This window comes from Aspergillus aculeatus (assembly GCF_001890905.1).
Source record: "Aspergillus aculeatus ATCC 16872 unplaced genomic scaffold ASPACscaffold_3, whole genome shotgun sequence".
Taxonomy (NCBI): Eukaryota; Fungi; Ascomycota; class Eurotiomycetes; order Eurotiales; family Aspergillaceae; genus Aspergillus; species Aspergillus aculeatus.
In genome coordinates this window covers 1711451-1729335 of record NW_017962978.1, presented here as the reverse complement: position 1 = coordinate 1729335, position 17885 = coordinate 1711451, and the positions used below count along the sequence as shown (strand labels likewise).

The 17885-nt window shown below is 49.0% G+C and overlaps 2 protein-coding genes across 2 annotated transcripts; both read left to right on the top strand.

Annotated features, from left to right (window-relative positions):
* Window positions 1–13: 13 nt before the first annotated feature.
* ASPACDRAFT_50507 (putative glycosyl hydrolase) lies at window positions 14–2629 on the top strand (the record flags this gene model as incomplete). Its single annotated transcript, XM_020202358.1, has 2 exons — window positions 14–28; window positions 800–2629. 2 exons carry the CDS (start codon window positions 14–16, stop codon window positions 2627–2629), a joined length of 1845 nt encoding a protein of 614 aa, XP_020059445.1.
* Window positions 2630–13263: 10634 nt separating this feature from the next.
* ASPACDRAFT_58055 (short coiled-coil protein) lies at window positions 13264–13888 on the top strand (the record flags this gene model as incomplete). Its single annotated transcript, XM_020203309.1, has 2 exons — window positions 13264–13583; window positions 13702–13888. 2 exons carry the CDS (start codon window positions 13264–13266, stop codon window positions 13886–13888), a joined length of 507 nt encoding a protein of 168 aa, XP_020059444.1.
* Window positions 13889–17885: the final 3997 nt, after the last annotated feature.

Here is a 17885-nt window from a genome sequence, read left to right as displayed (position 1 = left end):
AAATGATTGATAAATGATCATCCGAGAAGTAAATGCGGGGATTGGGAGGGGGGAATTGGGAAGGGGGGGGGTCAAGGCACCGGACAAGCGAAGCAATCAGCATAGGATCGTCGGGACTCCGGGGTTAAGTTCTGAATGGCATGCGACCAACAACAAGGAGGGCGCGTGATGCAAGACCAAGATTTGACTGTAAGAAAGAAGTGCCAACTGCCAGTTGAAGGTGCCGTGGAAAGAAATGGAGCTCATTCCAAGGTGGGATTAGTTAAGTCCGCCGAGACTCCTCCCTTCTCCCTACCTTCCTTCCCTTCCTTCCCTCCCCCGCACAACGCCGAAGTTAACCTTAGACTCCCGACTCTTACTTTTCCCCATCTCTCCATCATCATCCTCCATCATCATCATCATCATCATCACTCCTCCGGACTAAGCCCGGTTCCTCCTTCCCTCCTTCCCTCCTTCCCTCCTTTCCTGCTTCATGGCACGGACTGGGCAGCATTGAGCCGATTATGTCTCATTCGATCAGCTCCCTCAATTGCATGCAGCCCACTCTCCGTGCATCTATTCCCCCCGCGTGTCTGAAATAGCTATTTTTAAAATCAAAAGACAATCGTCATCCCTCTTATCTGCCTTTCCACTGCTGCTGCTACTGCTGTCCCTTTCCTCCCTTTATTATCAGGCTCTCGAAACAAGCAGATCCCCAACCCCTCGGATCCGGGGTAAATACAGTTAGAACAGAATTACAATCATGCAAGCATTTCTGCTCATTTTTAGATTTCTTTGTCTGCTCCTAACCCTGTTTGAGACCAATGCGCTGGCGTTGCGGTCGCAGGACGTCCTTGCGCCAGTCGCCCTGGACGCACAGGTTCCGCTCGAGGGGACAAATGCATCACCGTCGGAGCAGCTCCCCCTGCCTGCCCCGGATTCACCTCCCGAGTCCACCGAGAGCATCAGCCGCACGTTGCACGACTTGTTGGATGCTCTCCATGTGATGCAAGATGCTTACTTCGAACTGTGGCAAGGCACTTGGCCGTCGAGTATCGATTGGACTGCGGCTGTGCTGGGCACCCATGTCTCTGCCACACTTGCCTCGCTGACTGCCACCACCGGCGACGTGCTGTCGACCGCTGTGTCACTGGGTGATCTTGAAGATTGGATGCACTCGACGAAGCGCGGTCGATACGAACTGGGCTCGGAGAACCTGATCAACCACTTCTTCGACCAGACTTCCGCGTTCTACTTTGGCGAGAATGCCATCTCCCTGCGTGGTCAGGCCTTCGATGATATGCTGTGGGTAGTCCTGGGTTGGCTGGAAAACATGAAGTTTCAAATCTTGCACTCTGATCTGCACTATGACGACCCTTTCTCGCCCAACGCAACTGCGAAGCTACGCTGGCACGGAACCCAGTTTCGATCCCCCGCGGCGCATCGAGCACGTGTGTTTTACGGCCTCGCGTCCGGCGGGTGGGATGAGTTGCTCTGTGGCGGTGGGATGATTTGGAGCCCTTACTTGACCCCCTACAAGAATGCCATCACGAACGAATTATATATCTCGGCGAGTATTGGGATGTACCTGTATTTTCCAGGTGACAAAATTCAATCCCCCTTTGTGGCAGAAATCGTTGAGGATGAGAACTGGTCAGATGGCTATCCGCATAACCCTGCCCACCTGCAAGCCGCCATTGAGGGCTATGCCTGGCTCAATTCGTCTAACATGACCGATAGCAATGGGCTCTATGGTGACGGCTTCCACATCAGTGGCTGGGAGAGCGATGACCGGCCTGGCACCCGCAAGTGCGATGTCCTTAACACAATGGTATATACCTACAACCAGGGGGTGATCCTCAGCGGGCTAAGGGGACTCTGGTTGGCAACTGCTTTGCAGCAGTACCTGTATGATGGTCATCAGTTAGTCCTGAATGTGATCAAGGCAACCGGATGGCCCGATAAGGACAGTCAACAATGGCAAGGTCTTGGACGCGGCGGTGTTCTGGAGGAAGTGTGTGACTCTTCCGGAAGTTGCTCTCAGAACAGTCACACATTCAAGGGGATTTTCTTCCATCACCTGGCGGAGTTTTGTCGGCCTATCCGGCCGCAGGAGGTACGATTCCTGGCTAGTGCGAACCAGACAGATGAGGAAGGAGAGGCATGGCAGTATGTGTACGAGTGGCACCAAGCTCGCTGCCGCGCATATCGGCCGTGGATCGAGCATAATGCGAACGCGGCTCTTGTGACTCGGAACAACGAGGGCAAGTTTGGCATGTGGTGGGGAAACCAGTCCCGCGTATCTGGGAGCACTATCACCGATGAAAGCCCTCTGCCGCCGGGGGCGATTGACTATGAGAACTATGGAGCACGGGCTGAGGGATCCGAAGGGCTGACGGGACTCCTGCGCAGCCGTGACTCGCGGGGACTCGCTGACGAGAGGTCCGGCTCTGGGATCGGAACGCAGCCGTACGGTTGGGGGCTCGCATCCGGGTGGTCACGCTCCTCAGAGGAACAGTCAGACGTAACCGAGCAAGGCAAGCACGATGCCAATGATCGGGGCCGAGGACGTACTGTTGAGACACAGTCAGGGGGCATCGCAGTGTTGCGGGCCCTATACCAATGGAAAAGCTCACCGTCTCTAGCATGATTGGGGGAAGTTGCTTAAAGTATCCTGTATATTTTAGCGGTTATGAGTATAATGCACATACCTATATGTCAGGGGTCATTATAGACATGGGGAGTTGGGGCCCGGTGGCAAGGCACCTGCGTCATCCGATGTTGTAGCCGTGCATGCATACGATATGATTCCACAAGATTCCCAAATGAGTGTTAGACCTCGTTGAATCATGCATATACCGAGTACATTGTACATCATTCTCCATGGCAGGCTGCCAAATGGGGAGAGGAAAGCTTTGGCTCACCGGGGCTAACCCCTTTGTCCCCTCCCCCGAGTATGCCGGCCCCATCTGACCGACAGAATGATATAACGTGAGATCGTCCCTAGAAAAAAAAACAGTAATCAGCAGACCCGAGATCTGCATAATGAACTGTTCAAATGATGTAAGCCAGGCGGGATTGAACATTTGGCTGTTTTACAGGATGAACGATCCGCAGAAAGTTGGTAGTTGGAGCAGTCGGTGTATGTACTGTACTGTTCAGTGCTCCGTAAAGTCTCAGAATTAATTATGATGCTGACTTCAGGGACTCCTTTCCTTTCTCGTCTCTACCGTATCCTATGTGGCCTCTTCAGGTTCCTTGTGCCATTAGCCTGTTATGTACTTAATTCCTGCTGGGAAAAAAAAGATTCTTGAGTAAAAAGAGGAAGGCGTGTGTCGGTTACTCGGCAGATTCCGTAACTCAGGATTTCTCTCCTTTTCTTTTTTTTTTTCTTGGGTTCCTTTTTTTTAATTAGTGCTATTACTCCATAGTTCCAATCCCTTCCTGTTGTTCCCCACTAAGACAGTAGACAACGACGACGACGACGGCATTACTTCCCGATTCTCTGATCCCTAGGGTAGTTAGTTCTACCAATTTCTTCTTTCGGGAGAGTTTTACATAGAGATCCTCAGACTCAGACCAACTTTCATAAAAGCAACAGCCATGATATCAAGTCAATTGGGGGGGTGGTCCGCCACCGAGAAGATACCGAGGGTGCTATCCTCGTGTGTTCATACACAACAATGCGCAGGTACATCACAGTCGATGAAACAACGTTGATGATGCAACATTCATACTTAGTGTTTTCCTAGGATCTCATGATGAATTGATTTGACTTGGTTTGATTGAGACTAGTCTGTTTTTATACAAGGCGAGCACGAACCCACCCCCCCCCCTCCGCCTCCCTTCCGCCTCCCTCCCTCCCCTAAAAGCCACGTTTTTTGTTGTTTCCCCTAGATTGCTATGAGTACTAGTGCTAGTGATTTCGGAGTTGATATTAATTTGGGACGAGGGGGATTCATTTGAGGTTGGTTGGTGGGTGGGTGGGTGGGTGATTATCGGGTTCAGGCTTCAAGGGACTTGTTGTAGACTACACAGTATATCCACCTATATTGGTGCTCTATGCTAGGCTAGTAGGTAGTTAGTGGGTTATATCGTACAGTGGGCGGTAGTTGAGTTCCATGTTGTGTGTTATGGTGACAATGTGCATGCAGTGCAGTGTGCGGTGATTTGGGATGTATACTGTGGGTTTGCTGATCGGTTGGCCGTATCCTTTCTACTGTATGTACTCTTCTAGGTTTGTAGGAAACTTCATATACCGATTGAAGGGGGCAGAAGATATCGAGAGTACGTATGAGGTGCTGTACAACAAGCGCATAAGTACTTAGTACTATGAGCATATCGGATCCGCGTTATCAAACAGCATGACTACCTATTCCAGGCGAGTTGACTGGTCGCCAGGAGGTTGTGGGAGGATCGGAGATGGTGGGGACAGGAGGGAACAGAGGATTCTAATTTCCTTCTGGAAGGAGGAGGAGGGGGGAGGGGTTTTCAGGTTTCTTTCGGGGGGTCGATTCTGATGACCCTGTACCCGTACATTAGTTGCTGTACGGAACAGACTACGGAGTAGACTACGGGGAAGATTGGAGGATTTGGGAATGAAGGAGCAGGAGTCGACTTATGAGTACCTGAGTTTGTTTGTTTGTCTGTCCATGCTCATTGCATGATACGTAACTGTTGACGTTTGAGCTAGAAGATGCTATAGATGAATAATGGTTGATGGTAACTATAGATATTGTCATAGTGATGCCCTTTTCCCTTAGGGGACGGATTTACTCGCAAGATATCTGATTCTATATCTTCATAACTTCATTTAGATGTATTTATAGATCGTGGAAATGTACTGTACATGAATAGTTCTGAGCCTTTCTTCAAGGTCTTTCGAATGTGGTTGAGGTTTATAACTCCGAACCTCCGAATTTTTACCACACTCCCATCTAGTATCTATGTTGATTGGACCAAGGGTCTCTCAATATACTCATAAGAGTGCAATGTCATGTTTTATATGCCCTTAAACAACTGCCAGTGTGGTTGAGCTACAAATCAGGAACTCAAAGATGGTTTACTTTTCTAATTTCTTTCTTTCTTGCTGGTTTTTCATCTTGCGGTTTGGGCTGAAAGCCACCATGCAGGTTTTCGGAAGGGGGGAGAGGAGGAAATCGGATTGGATTTGTTGTTAGTCCGAGTGGATATGTGAAAAGTGGTTTAGTTTTAGTTTTAATTTTTTTTTCTCATATGAACCCCCGGTCTCTGGCAAATCAACGACCGAGGAAGGGAACTACTGGGTTCGGAACTGGTGACCATTTTTTTTGACACCGTGATTGATTGATTGATAGATTTGATTAAATGAGGGGTGGTGCCTGAGCTTGACTTTTTTGTTGTTTTCCTTGTTGCTGCTGCTGCTGCCAAGTGGGCTAGCTAGTTGGTTTGGAGATGCACTTTGGATTGCTTGACAGAAAACATAGATTGGCTCGGTAGATGGACGGCCAAGGGGTGTGTGTGGACAGTGAGAACGGTGAACGGGTTATGAACTGGGAAATGTTGCATATCTGCCAGGGAAAATTGTCCCCCAAGCTCCAGATGGGTGGGTGCTACTGTTGGGCGGTGGTTGGTACCTGGCTAGTATAGTAGTATCTATCACCAACTCCTTGACTAGTTTACCTGATTTTTGCTTGGTGAGTTGGTATGTGCTTACTGTACCTGAGAACCAGTAAACCAACCTAACACACGGTCAGGGCGTGGTAGCCTACCAGGCAATAATAATAGCCAAGAGGTGTATACGTACCACGACCTGACTCCATTTGGCATGCTAACGGTAGAGCAGGGGGTGGGAAATTCAAAATAAAGGAGGGGAGCAGCCGAGGTGGTGGATAGTGGGTAGTGGGTAGCTTGATGGGGGGGGTTCCAATCACTAGGTGATGGATACGGAGGGACGATTGATCCTTTTCTTCCACAGCCCAGTAGTTCTAGTTGCCCCTCCTTCTGAACCGACGGCGATGACTGACAGCCTTTGATAGATGATGACAGTGGCTCCGAAATTGACCTTCTTTCTCCGCCTCGTGTATGTACTCCGTAAGTCTGAGGAGAACGGTGTGCCGTGTGAAAATCAAAATGAGGAGGCGGCAACATTTATGCGCCGATCAGGATTATCGATAGGGAGAGCCCATCCAATATCAAGTGACATTTGATCAGGATTGCTGAGACCGTCAGCCAAAAGATGGCCCTATCTTAGTCATCGTCAAGGTTGAGTGAAAGAAAGGAAAGGCTTGCTCGCACTTGGCGGTAATAGCGGAGAATCGCAGTTCAGCCACTACCCGATCGCAGATCGGCGGTTCTGTTCTTTATCGTCACTCGCTCAGGGAGTGTAGGAAACGAGGGCAGCATCGTGGGCAGGCACTTTAGCTTGCTTGTCATCACGGTCAGCGCGACCAGGGGTGATGTGGTTGTGAGGTTCGTTCGCTGTCGGGTGATTTCATCGCTGTTTCAACTGGCAATGGGACATGTGTATCCCGGTACTCGCCTGGTACTTACCATTTGACCTGAAGTGCTGTATGATATGCTGTCCTGTAACCACCTAAGCTATCTGTCTTGACTGTTCCTGAAGCATAAAGAAAGGATCCGGTGGATAAGGTGAAGTTATCAAATGCCTCACGCTGAAGTAAGGCAGGTAGCCACTCTCCTGCACTGCATTCTGTTTCTTGCAAAGAAACAGGTGCATCGTGGATAATCCATCGTCTTCCACCATCACAATAACAATCAACATCATCATCATCATCATCACCGGAGAAGGGTGGAATGGACTGGTGGAGCAAGAAGTAGTCACGCGGTCAGTCAGTTGTGTGTACCCTTACTTAGTACATCACGGGAACGCTGGTATGGTATGGTAAACTCGACCGGAAGACCCCCCTCTGGGATCCTTCCTTCCTTCCTTTTCTCTCATCTCGGGATTTCCTCGCTTGTCTCGGTTTCATGTATTCCCTTTAGGTAAACGAGGCTGAACAATATGGAGAATGACAATTGATTGACTTGGTCACCTTTCTTCACATTTGAGACAGCAGCAGGTAGCAGCATAGAAGCAGCAGTAAGCGAAGGAATTGGGATTCCATGCCTGCCGATCGTCAAATAAGCATTGTGTCTCTCCTTTGGGTCCTTACGAGACAAAGAGCAACAGTAAGACAGCCCCATCGACATTCCCCATCGCCTGATGGCGAGAAGTGGAGGAGGAAGAGGTGGTACTGTACTGTATGTATGTACTGTACTTCCAGTTATACGTACTACATGACTGACTTACTACAGCTATTCCTCTTCATTGTCTAAGTCGCATACCCAACCAAGTTAACCCACTATGCTATCCACTATACGCACACGCGCGCAGAGCATCGGACGACAGGTATAGTGTGGCTAAGTAGTAGTTCATGAGAGATGATGGGGAACTGATTGTAAGCGCAGTTGACTTGATAGTCCCATGATCTTTTCAAGGCTCTTTGGATCTCTCATAGTCATATTCTCGCTTCCTTCAGGGGATGAGAGAGTGTTCCATGGCTAAGAGTAAGATGTGTGAGCGAGAAAGAGAAAAGAGCGCGCGCGCAACTGCATGCAATGATGCGGGGGTTAAGGAACATCTGCCACTGGCTGGCGGCGGGTTGCTGGTCTGCTGTGTTCAATTTCAACCTCATTTGATTGACCCGGGTTTACTACTAGTAGTAGTACTGCCAATTGCCCTTAACGAGGATCAAACTGCCAAGATCTCCTAGTCATTTGTTTCTTGGACCTTTCCTGACTTCTGCAATTTGGAATCCCCGCGAGCTTTCTCTGTGTTATCCCTCTGCGGGACCCCAGTCCGGCCAGGAGTCAAGGTCGAGCTCGTGTAAGTGAGAGCAGAAAACCGGATAGACAAAACTATTGTATCGGACCAGAAGGAAGACGCGTTGCTCTTCCTTCGAAAAGAGTGGACGGTGTGTATATCTAGTGTACCAGAAGACCAGCCAAAGAAAATTCACCAACCCCATGAAATAATACCGACATTTAACGAGAAAAAGTCAAAAGGAAAAAAAAAGGTGCACTAAAGTAGCCGCCGGGGAACGTTCCGGGCGTCGTCCGTTGAGTTGGGGCTCATGTATGTCCGTATGTGTAACTAAACCAGTTAACTTGCTGCAGCGCCTTGCTGCAAATTTGCCACGATAGTACTAGCGGTCCAAAGGGCTGAGAGATGCGATCTGCTACATAGTACTCTGTCGGTGCTGAAGGATTTAAGTATTGATACTAGATTATAATCATAAAATCAATTTCCCCCTCCTCCTCCTCCTCCTCCTCCTCCTACCACCCCCCTCCCTCCCCTCCCTAGTCCCTACAACTCATAATATGACTCCGCCCAGTGACGTTGATCTGTTTCAGTCCTCCACCAGATAGATAGATAGGAAGGATACTTATGTTTGAGTTAGGTACGGAGTAGATGGAATGGAGTCGGTCGGAGATACTTGACAGCCTCAGCTGAAGTAAATCCTTTGTTTCTGGGTTTCCCCCTCTCCTCCCTCGCGTACTTTGGCCCAGTCCTTCCTGAATCGGAGCCAGTAGGAATGAAAAAAAAACAAAAGTACCATCAGACCTAACCGAAAGAACTGTTCAATTTGTGATTTCGAGAGGGCAAAAAAAGGTCGTGACAAGAGACAGGTCCAATAAGAAGACTTCCCATGACGTGCTCACCCGTCATCACTGGGCGACGATACTTCCTTATTCATTCTGGGTTTCTCCCGAGCATTGAACCACGGTGGCCGACGGTCAGCGCCGCAAGGGCCAAAAGGGGGACCAAAGGTAAGAAGTGATTGGAAAAGACAGGCGCGCAACGAAAGGGAGTTTGTTCAGTGTTGAATTTTTTGTGAGATGTTTCCCGTGGTCGGGCGTGGAGTGGCTACCGGTGTTAGAATCCCACTAATATGGGCCATGTACTGTGCAACCACCGCGAAAAGCTCTTTCATCCAGTCTACTGTATCTACCCATGTGCACAGCACAGACAAGGAAAATCGACTTCGTGATGGCCGTTGTTGGAATCCTTGTTTCAAACAACATCCACCCTATAAATCAAGAGCAGCAGTAGATGTGCTGTATCTTCCTATCTATCGATCCTATCCACTGCATATGTACTAAACTCACTATCTTACCCCATACATCTCAGGGGGGAATCACAATTCACAACTAATTAGGGGACCAATTTCGTCACTTTAGCAACGCTGTGATTCGATCCCCCCGAAGAGACACATGTTCCCGGGTGGTTCTTGGATCGGCGGCTTGCACATCCTTGCCCAATATTCAACGCTGCCTCCTCAGTCGTTGGCTGTTCCCGGCCATGATCCGTCAGAAGATGTCGAACCCGCGGGAATGGATCGTCCTGCCCCAGCCGTTGATGCTGCTGGTGGAATTTAAGCTAGAGGGAGTAAACCCGCCGCCAATCGATCACTGGCAGTTTGAAATTTTTCTGCACATCAAGGGTGGGTGGATGTGTGTGTGTCGCTCTGTGTGTATAGTATCGTGTATTGTGTAGATTACCCATGTGTAGTATTGTATTGAGGACTCCGTGCTAATCTGAGACTTGACCAGCTGGTGGAATCGCGGTTCCCGACCCAGCTGGACACCCTACTAGGAGGACAATGGAATGTTGCACCGTCGAAGGGCGCGCAGTTTGATTGCCATCGCTAGCTCCGTCGTCGTAGAAGCAGAAATAGTAACAGCTTCATGGCTGAAATCAGCCATGGACTGATTGATATTGCGGGTGATTTCCCACCCATCTACCAGTATCCCAGCGGGGGGGAGCCATAGGGCATGGGACTAGGGTACTTTTAGGTCCCAAGGCCCTGAGGATCCCCATTTCTACCAGGTTGTGTCTCGCTGGGGATCAAACCAAGAAGCCACAATCTGATGGGCTCGATCGACATTGCATGACCTCCCCTGAAGGACTTCAGAAACGAAAAGACGTTTTGAACTATGACCGACTGACTACCGTTGACTACAGACAGCTGTTGCCCCATAAGAGGGAGATTAGCCATCTACGGTAGGCTCGCTCTGCCCTGCGTGGCTTAATGATCCGCCGCCCGCCGCCGCCTCGGCAGTCGAGCAGGGGGAGGCGCGCGCGAGCGCGCCTGCTCTCACTCGCTGGGCATGAGTATTGCTATGACCCTGGCTACGTACTGTATGTATGAGTAGAATGATGGTCGTGGTTCATGGGTTTTTGTGTCGTCAATCATGCCGATTGTGATTAGTGAACCCGTGGCGACGGAACGACTTGAGTCAAAGGGGGCGGCGGCTGTCCGTGAACGGGCACGAACAAAGGAGAAAGATCATCATGTCACGCTTCGACATCATTCATCGCCATCGATCATCATCGCCTATATTGAAACCCATCCTCATGGTGTCCTTTCTCCGCCTTCCTCGGCACCGGCACACACACAGACAGTTTTTGAGTGTGGTGTGGCACTGGGCAAAGTGTGGGAAGCGGTGGGAAACAGATCAGGATCATCGCCATTCCTCCGATGGACCACAACTTTCTTCTCGTCGGGCGGGTTGGCTTTTTGCCCCCCTTTAGGGGGGGATTTGGATTCGCTGCTAAGGAGAAGGAGTCGTCGAACCAAGGGGCTTGAAATCCTGGGCGTGAAAGTCACTAACCGAACTAGAGGCACCGAACGAACCCCTAAAGAGCCGTGGAAAACCTGTAAGTAGTGGTTCCCCCTTCCCCTCTTCCGCCCGCCCACCAACCACAGGAAGGCAGGCCGAACGGAGCTCCTTCACCGAAACATTCAACAGTCAGTGCTCTGCTGCTTGCTGCTTGCTGTTGCTGCTGCTGATGCTGTGTTGTTGGGAGGAGGGAGAGGGGAATTGAGAAAATCAAGAAAAAAGTAAAGAAAAGAAAAGAAAATTAGAGAACAAAAGAAACGATTGAAGTTCACATCATCGTCATCACCATCATCATCTTGAATGATTAGCGCGTAGGAAGATTTTCTTTTCCTTGTCGATAGGGTACCTTACTTGACCAAACTGCCGGTTCAGCTGCTGCTTGCTCTGTATAATATTGTATATTATTTCCCATGCCATTTTTTGGAGGTGATGTTTATCTAATATTTTCTTTCTCTTTTGGGCATATCTCAATCTCTTTCTGAATATTCCCGTACCCAGGAATACGGCGAATATCATTCCAGTGGCGGCCACGAGTCTTCCCACCTTTAGTGCGCTGGCACTAGCCCCGAAAATGGACAAGTAGCATCCACCGGGGTACCACTCCGTACTCTGTTTGTACCTCCCATACCGAATTTGGCACTGTTTTCTGCCCAAAAGTACACCATGTACTAGATGGGTTATGTGACTTTACTCACTTGCTCCATCGCATACGTAGGTAGTGTGGTCTCTACTGGGCTGTGTACACTGTACAGTACGTACTGGATTCGCTCTATCTTCAGCTTCTCTCTTTCTCTTTCTTGTTGTTTCTGTTTATTTTTTATGTCAGGGCGTTTTTCGCCTCTTTATTTATAAACCATATCCGAAGCTGATTATATGGTACACTACACATAGTTTGATGACGAGGGAAATAGTATGCGCTTAGGGAAAGTGAGTAAGCGGCTTTGGTCATCGGAAGTATTCCTCTTGAGTAAAAGTGGACAAATATAGGTATCCCGCGTGTAGTGAGTGGTAGGTTATCGTAGGATTATCTCCTCTCACATCCTTTCCTCTCCCTCCCCCTCCTTCCCTCCTCCGGGCCTCCTTCTTTCCTTTCCCAATTGGTACAAATTTGGTAATATTAGTCTCCATATGGTTTATTACCGAGTCATTAACCGGCTTTTTTTTCTTTTCTGGTATCATTCATTACTGTACTTCCCTTACTAACTTAACTTGATTCTGGTGACTACGGCCGAATGAAATTATATGAGCAAAAGTATCTGTCCCTGGGTCAATTGATTATCACTTACCATTCTCTCTCATTACTACCGCCATTATTATTTCCCACTCACCTCGACACCCGCGCTCTGCCCGCCAAACATCCACTGGAACCATCATTATTATTGCGACGAACTCTTCCTACAGCGACTCTCGCCGCGGCTTCCTCCAGTGTCTCCAATTTTTTTAAAGACTATTACTCCTCTTGCTCCTCCTCCTCCACTATTACTACCAACCAACACAGAGACAGAGCTCTTCTTGTTCTCTCCTTCTCCCCTTCCCTTTCTCTTTCTTCTCTCTCCCTCTCTCTCTCTCTCCCCTCTCTTCTTCTTTTCTCCTCTTTCCCCCCTCTTCCTTTTTCACTCGCACATCTATCCATTCTTCCTCCCTCCCCTTTTCGACCGAACGGGATTGCGACGGTGACAAACTTCCGTTCCTTAACGGCTTCAACCACACTACCACCAAACCGCTTCGACCACCAATTCTACCTCTCCACCCACTTCCACTGACCACTTTTAACCACCCCCCCCCCGGTCCAAGATTTTAGTCCGCCCGTTTTCGGACTGCCCAACGAACTTTCTCCCACTCAAGTTCGACGACTGCGAATAAAATCTAATTCCCTAATTCAAATAGACCCTTCGCCCGAAAAAGGAACATTGGCAATAGCAATTATTCCCCAGGGACACATAACCTGCGTTGTTGAATTGCTTGCTATTGTTGATTCTTCTATTTCTTCTATCATTTCCTACCTACCTACCTACCTACCTACCCAGCAACTGTATCGGCTATCTTTCCAAGTTCGCTTAACCGATACGTCTGTCCTTTCGGTCACTCCCTTTTTTGACCATCACTATTTTGGGAGGCCCTCCCCTTTTCTACTCCCCCCCTCCCCTGCGCTTCAATCTTCCGGTTACAAATCAATCAAAGTCTATACGATTCCAGTTAGGGTTTTATTCTAATCGATCCCCTGAAGTCGCCGCCTCTCCGACGTGGTGAACCCGGATCTCGTTACAGCTGTTTGTCTGCTTTCGTTGTCCTGGATTGCTTTTTCCGGCAGAATCCTCGTCTGCCGGCCTGGGAAACACCCCCCATTTGCTTCAACGACAGCTACCTCCAGCGAAACGCAGATCTTTCAAATCTGAGGTCATCGCTAGAGGTAGTCACGGCCTACTGTGAGAATAGAAGGAATTCGATTGTTGACCATATCCTGTTGTGGGATTTCTACCGAACCTTGAACGACCGGGAAACCTGGAAACCCGTCACAGCGACCGCCCGAGAGTTGCTCTGATTCCATTGCTCAAGCCACCCTCAACCACCGGAATTCTTAAATCCAACCACCGGCGCCACCGCCAGCACGCACAAACCATGGCGTCGACGTCAGACATGCACGGTTCCTCGCCTGTCCCAACCCTGCCGCATCCCCACGACAACGGTCGCTCGCATATGTCCTCACTTTCCTCATCCTCATCCATCTCTGACGTCGAAACCGAACGAAGAGGACGATCCGAACGCCCTCGCATGGCCAGTCGAAAACCGAGTGCGTCCATCCTTGTACCACGAGATCACCCCGAAATCGAGATTGAAGAAGAGGAATTCCCGCCCGACGACGCGCGCGCCATGAGTCCCCGCCGAAATTCCGCAGATCTGGAGCGACTGGGCAAGGAGGCCAGGCAAACATTACAGGAGTGAGTTTTGGGCACCATCCATCAATATACCCGTCTCATAGCATGGGCGCGACTCCGACCACGCACAAAGGGGGTCAAAAAAGGAAGAAGCTAATGGAATCTGGCGATTTACGAACAGGCAAGCTAGAGCCCTTCAATCCTCACTCCAAGCGCTAGCAGAACGCATCGAAGCCGTGAAATCCGATCATGACAAACTGGAAAGCGAAAACAAGTTCCTTCAGGATTATATTGGTGGATTGACCCGCAACATGACCAAGACGGAAATGGGACGGACGAGCACCAAAGTCAGAAAGGCGCAGAAATAACCACAAGATCCCTGTAATCGACCCTGGCTGTTTGGGACGGATAACGGTCGGGGCCTAGCAGCTGCTGCCACGAGACGGATGGCGAGCGCTCGATCAAAGCCACGAAACTTCACATCTGCCATGCGATGACCCCATTTTTCTCCTTATTTCTCGCCATCCCCGCCGATAAATTCTTGGTCTTCGTCGAGCCACATTCCCGGCCGGTCCCTGCGTGCCTGGCATAGTCGAGAATGGTTGCTGTTGGCCCAAGCGCGTCCTCCGCAATCCGCTAGTCGATCAATTTTCACAAGCAGGCCGGCTCTTTGAACTTGGGATCTGGAATGACATCTGCGGCTTTGTCAGGTGGAACCTCGTGCTACCCAGGGCGGTCGCCATATTCGACCGAAGGCTCGCGAAACATACGTCCTCGGATGACCCGTGTTGTTTACGAAATCGATATGACTTTAGGGGTGGCGATCACGTTGACAATCTCACGACTTCGGCCGGCCTAGTCTGCCGTGCCACCCAGCATGTCGCCGACCCACACGTCAATTCGCATTGCGCACGTCCCGAAGAACGATTGTGACATCATTGCATATTCTTTTTATCTGTTTCTATGGGAGCTTTTTCGTCGATCGACGCCTACAATCTTGGCAATTATGCCAGCGCGTGATCCGTGATGGTAGCACCATTGTTTATGCTGCCTGTCAAAGCCGATGATAGCCAAACCCCGGACCTGTTTACCTTCTACTGTTCATACCTTTTTCTTTTTCTTTTCTCCCTTTTCTTTTTTCTCTTTTTATGCCTTCGTCTTATTCCACTTCTTTTCCTACTTGTCTTATCATACCGGAGGCCTTGTGTATTGGCATAGCACGCGTGGCGTTGGGACTTTGACTGGGATTGATACTTAGACTCGATTGTTTTTGTTTGTTTCCATCATTTCATCTCTTTTTCAAATACGGAACCGCACTGGGCGCATTTGTTCTCATGGTCTGCAAAAAGGCGGGAAAGCATTTTCACGGAGCAGCCAATATCTTCATGTGGTTTTGCATCAACATCATCAACATCCACCAACCAACACTATCCCTCGTCAAGTTACAAATCACCATCCATCGTGGGTCCACGTCATCCGACCTCACACCCTTCTCCCCCTCCGCCTCCTCCACATCCACCTCGAACAACCTTACCACCGCTCTCAACGCCTTTCCCCCTTTATACTCGTGTACATTGGAATCGTCCCGGTCTGACGATTCGGAAATTGCGGCTTTTCTTTTTGTTTGATTGTTCTCATTTGGCACTGAAGACATTTGCTTACCATACCCAGAAGCGAGCGGTTGTTGATACATTTGAAATGAAAAAAGAAATTCGATACATTGGTGTTTCGCGTAGCTTTGTAGGATTTGACTGTGGGGCTCGCTCATCGCGCTGAAAATACCATGATTGTGACCTAGTCAACCACGAGTTGTCTGACACGGTGTGGGCTGGTACCTATGTAGATCCGTTTGCTATAGAACGGAAGTTGCTATAGGGATGAAACATCCCGTCGTCATCTCCGAAGGGTCGTACTACAGTAACCCCCAGTAGCATCACTCTGCATAAATCGATAATACTACGTACATACATCAAGGACATTCTGTATCGGCGGAGTCACAATCTTTCACCTGTGCACTGGGGTCTTCTTATACTTTCCCCCGTACTTTCTTCCCCCCCCCCCCTCTCCCCGACAGCCGATTAACCGACTGGAGAGTATGAGTATGGGTGTGAGGAACAATGACTGCCGGGGCAACAAGCATTCGGTTACATCCACCTTCCAGATAGTGTATGCGTGTTGCCTATTGTCGTAATTGATGTAGTCCGGAGGCTCGCACTTCTGTCTTTGACTAGACCAGAGGGGTAGAGGAAACGTCATTTCATGGGCAGTTTAACATCCACTGACTTTTCTTCTCGATCCTGACACTCCTAGTACAATCCATGCACAGCAAAGCAAAGTGGACAGACAGTATGACGGCAGCAACAACAACACCCCACAACCCTACCAATGCATTACAGCCGTTACTTCTTTAGCAGCACAATAATCATACATGCTCACGGAGTCCCGAAGTCCCAACCCCACTATCATCGATGCTCAGCCTTCAGCCTTCATACCAAAGAAATAGGGTCAGTAGTATGAGGACTACCGTACTATCGCCAGAGGGATCGTATCCCATAAATCACTCTATGTACAGTACAGCCCAGTCAGTACTACGGAGTATGTAAATCCCAAGCAAAAAAAAAAAGAAAAGAAAAAAGAAAAAAGAAGAATAAATTAAGATCTTCCCGTGAATCTGCAAGCCGCGTACGTCATACCTTACCCTCCCATCTGCGGTTTGCTGGGTCCCGGGGCCCGTGGCGTTGACTTCCGTTGCCGCTGCCCGCTGTGTCTTGCGGTGGGGGAGAGGAACTGGGGCTGGGGCTGGGGCTGAGGGATGAGGTGCCGGGGAGCTGTGTGTATACTCGTTTCTACCGTGTACAATACTATGGACTCTGCACGAAGGGTGAAGTTAGTGAGGTTAGGTAGGTGGCTACCTTGATTTTGGTGAGTCGAGCAAGCTTCGACAGTTTCTTGTGCCTTGGCTGTTATTTTCCCCCTTTGCTGGGATTATTGATTGGATGTGGCAACCTGTTAATCTCGATGTTCGATAATGGTACAAAAAATAACGAGTGACAACCAACTGTCTGTAAAGAGAGGCATCCTTTGTCACAGATGATTAAACAAAATAAGAAGATGATGAAAGAAAATAAATTTGAATGTGCTAAGTACAGGGTTTGTCATGGGGTTTTGGGTGGAAGTCGTCCCGGGACAAGCTTAACAGAGTGGACTATGGCCAGGGATATAGGGGACTGGTGTGCATTCTACAGACTTCATGATAGTGTTGGAAACAGGAACCTGGAGATCAAATCACATCCCGTTGCTCTTGTGGGACTCCATGCTCCATGCTCCATAGATTTCTTACCTAAAAGCAATTCTACTCATACAAGTACAGGGTTGGCAAGGTACTCTGTACAATTGAGGGAGGTATGTGGCGGCTAGTATATGGGCCCATAAGTCTATAGGGACAGTACTTTTGATCTTGTGTCTTCTTGAATAAGATGACTAGATAGGTGAGACTTGGTGAAATGAGTTTCTGCATCTTCTGAATGAAACACTGACCGACATTTTGCATTTAGCAGAGATAGGATAGATCGATCAAGTTTTTTTTCTTCTTGCCTGGCTCAGTAACAAGGGGACAGAGACCAGTCTTGTAGGTAAAGCACAGACATCGCAATTGTTCGTCTTGGAATGTATGTACACAGTACATGGTGTATACCGTTATGTAGCATTGTATAGGAAGAAATCTTTCTTAGCCACATACAATTGACTGAGAACTTAGCACCAAGTCTCACCTATCTAGTCATCTTGTTCAAGAACCTATTCCTGCTAAATGCTAAATGTCGGTCAGTGTTTCAATCAGAAGATGCAGAAACTCATTTCACCAAGGACGGGCGCATGTGATGTGAGGCTGAGAGTCACATAGTGTAGTCGAGTGTTGTGCCGGGTGTGTGTATATACTATACGGAGTACGGTGCTCGGCTTCCCACTTCTATTTAGAAACAGCTGGGGTCAATTGCGCCATAGTTCCATGCCCATGTATCTCTGCCCAAATCCTTGCCCAGATTAGTGTACATGCGGTATGCTTACAGCTATGCTTATTTCTTTATCTGCCACCCGCGTTCCTGACTAGTTATAGTCCTCCCACCCGGAAGTCACGAATTGCAAGCTTGTTTCTTGAAGCCTGTCGGCTGGAAATGAAATCTAATAAAACGCAGCTAAGGCGCACGATCAAACGCCATACGGGAGACAAATGTAACCAACCATGGCAAGCGCCATGATTGCGAAGGTATTCCGAGGTCAATGCCCACGCGAGAGGGTCGTTCTTGACAATTGTGTTTGTTGTTGTATGAGGGTGGGTAGGTAACAAGAGAGAGGTATTCTTTCCAG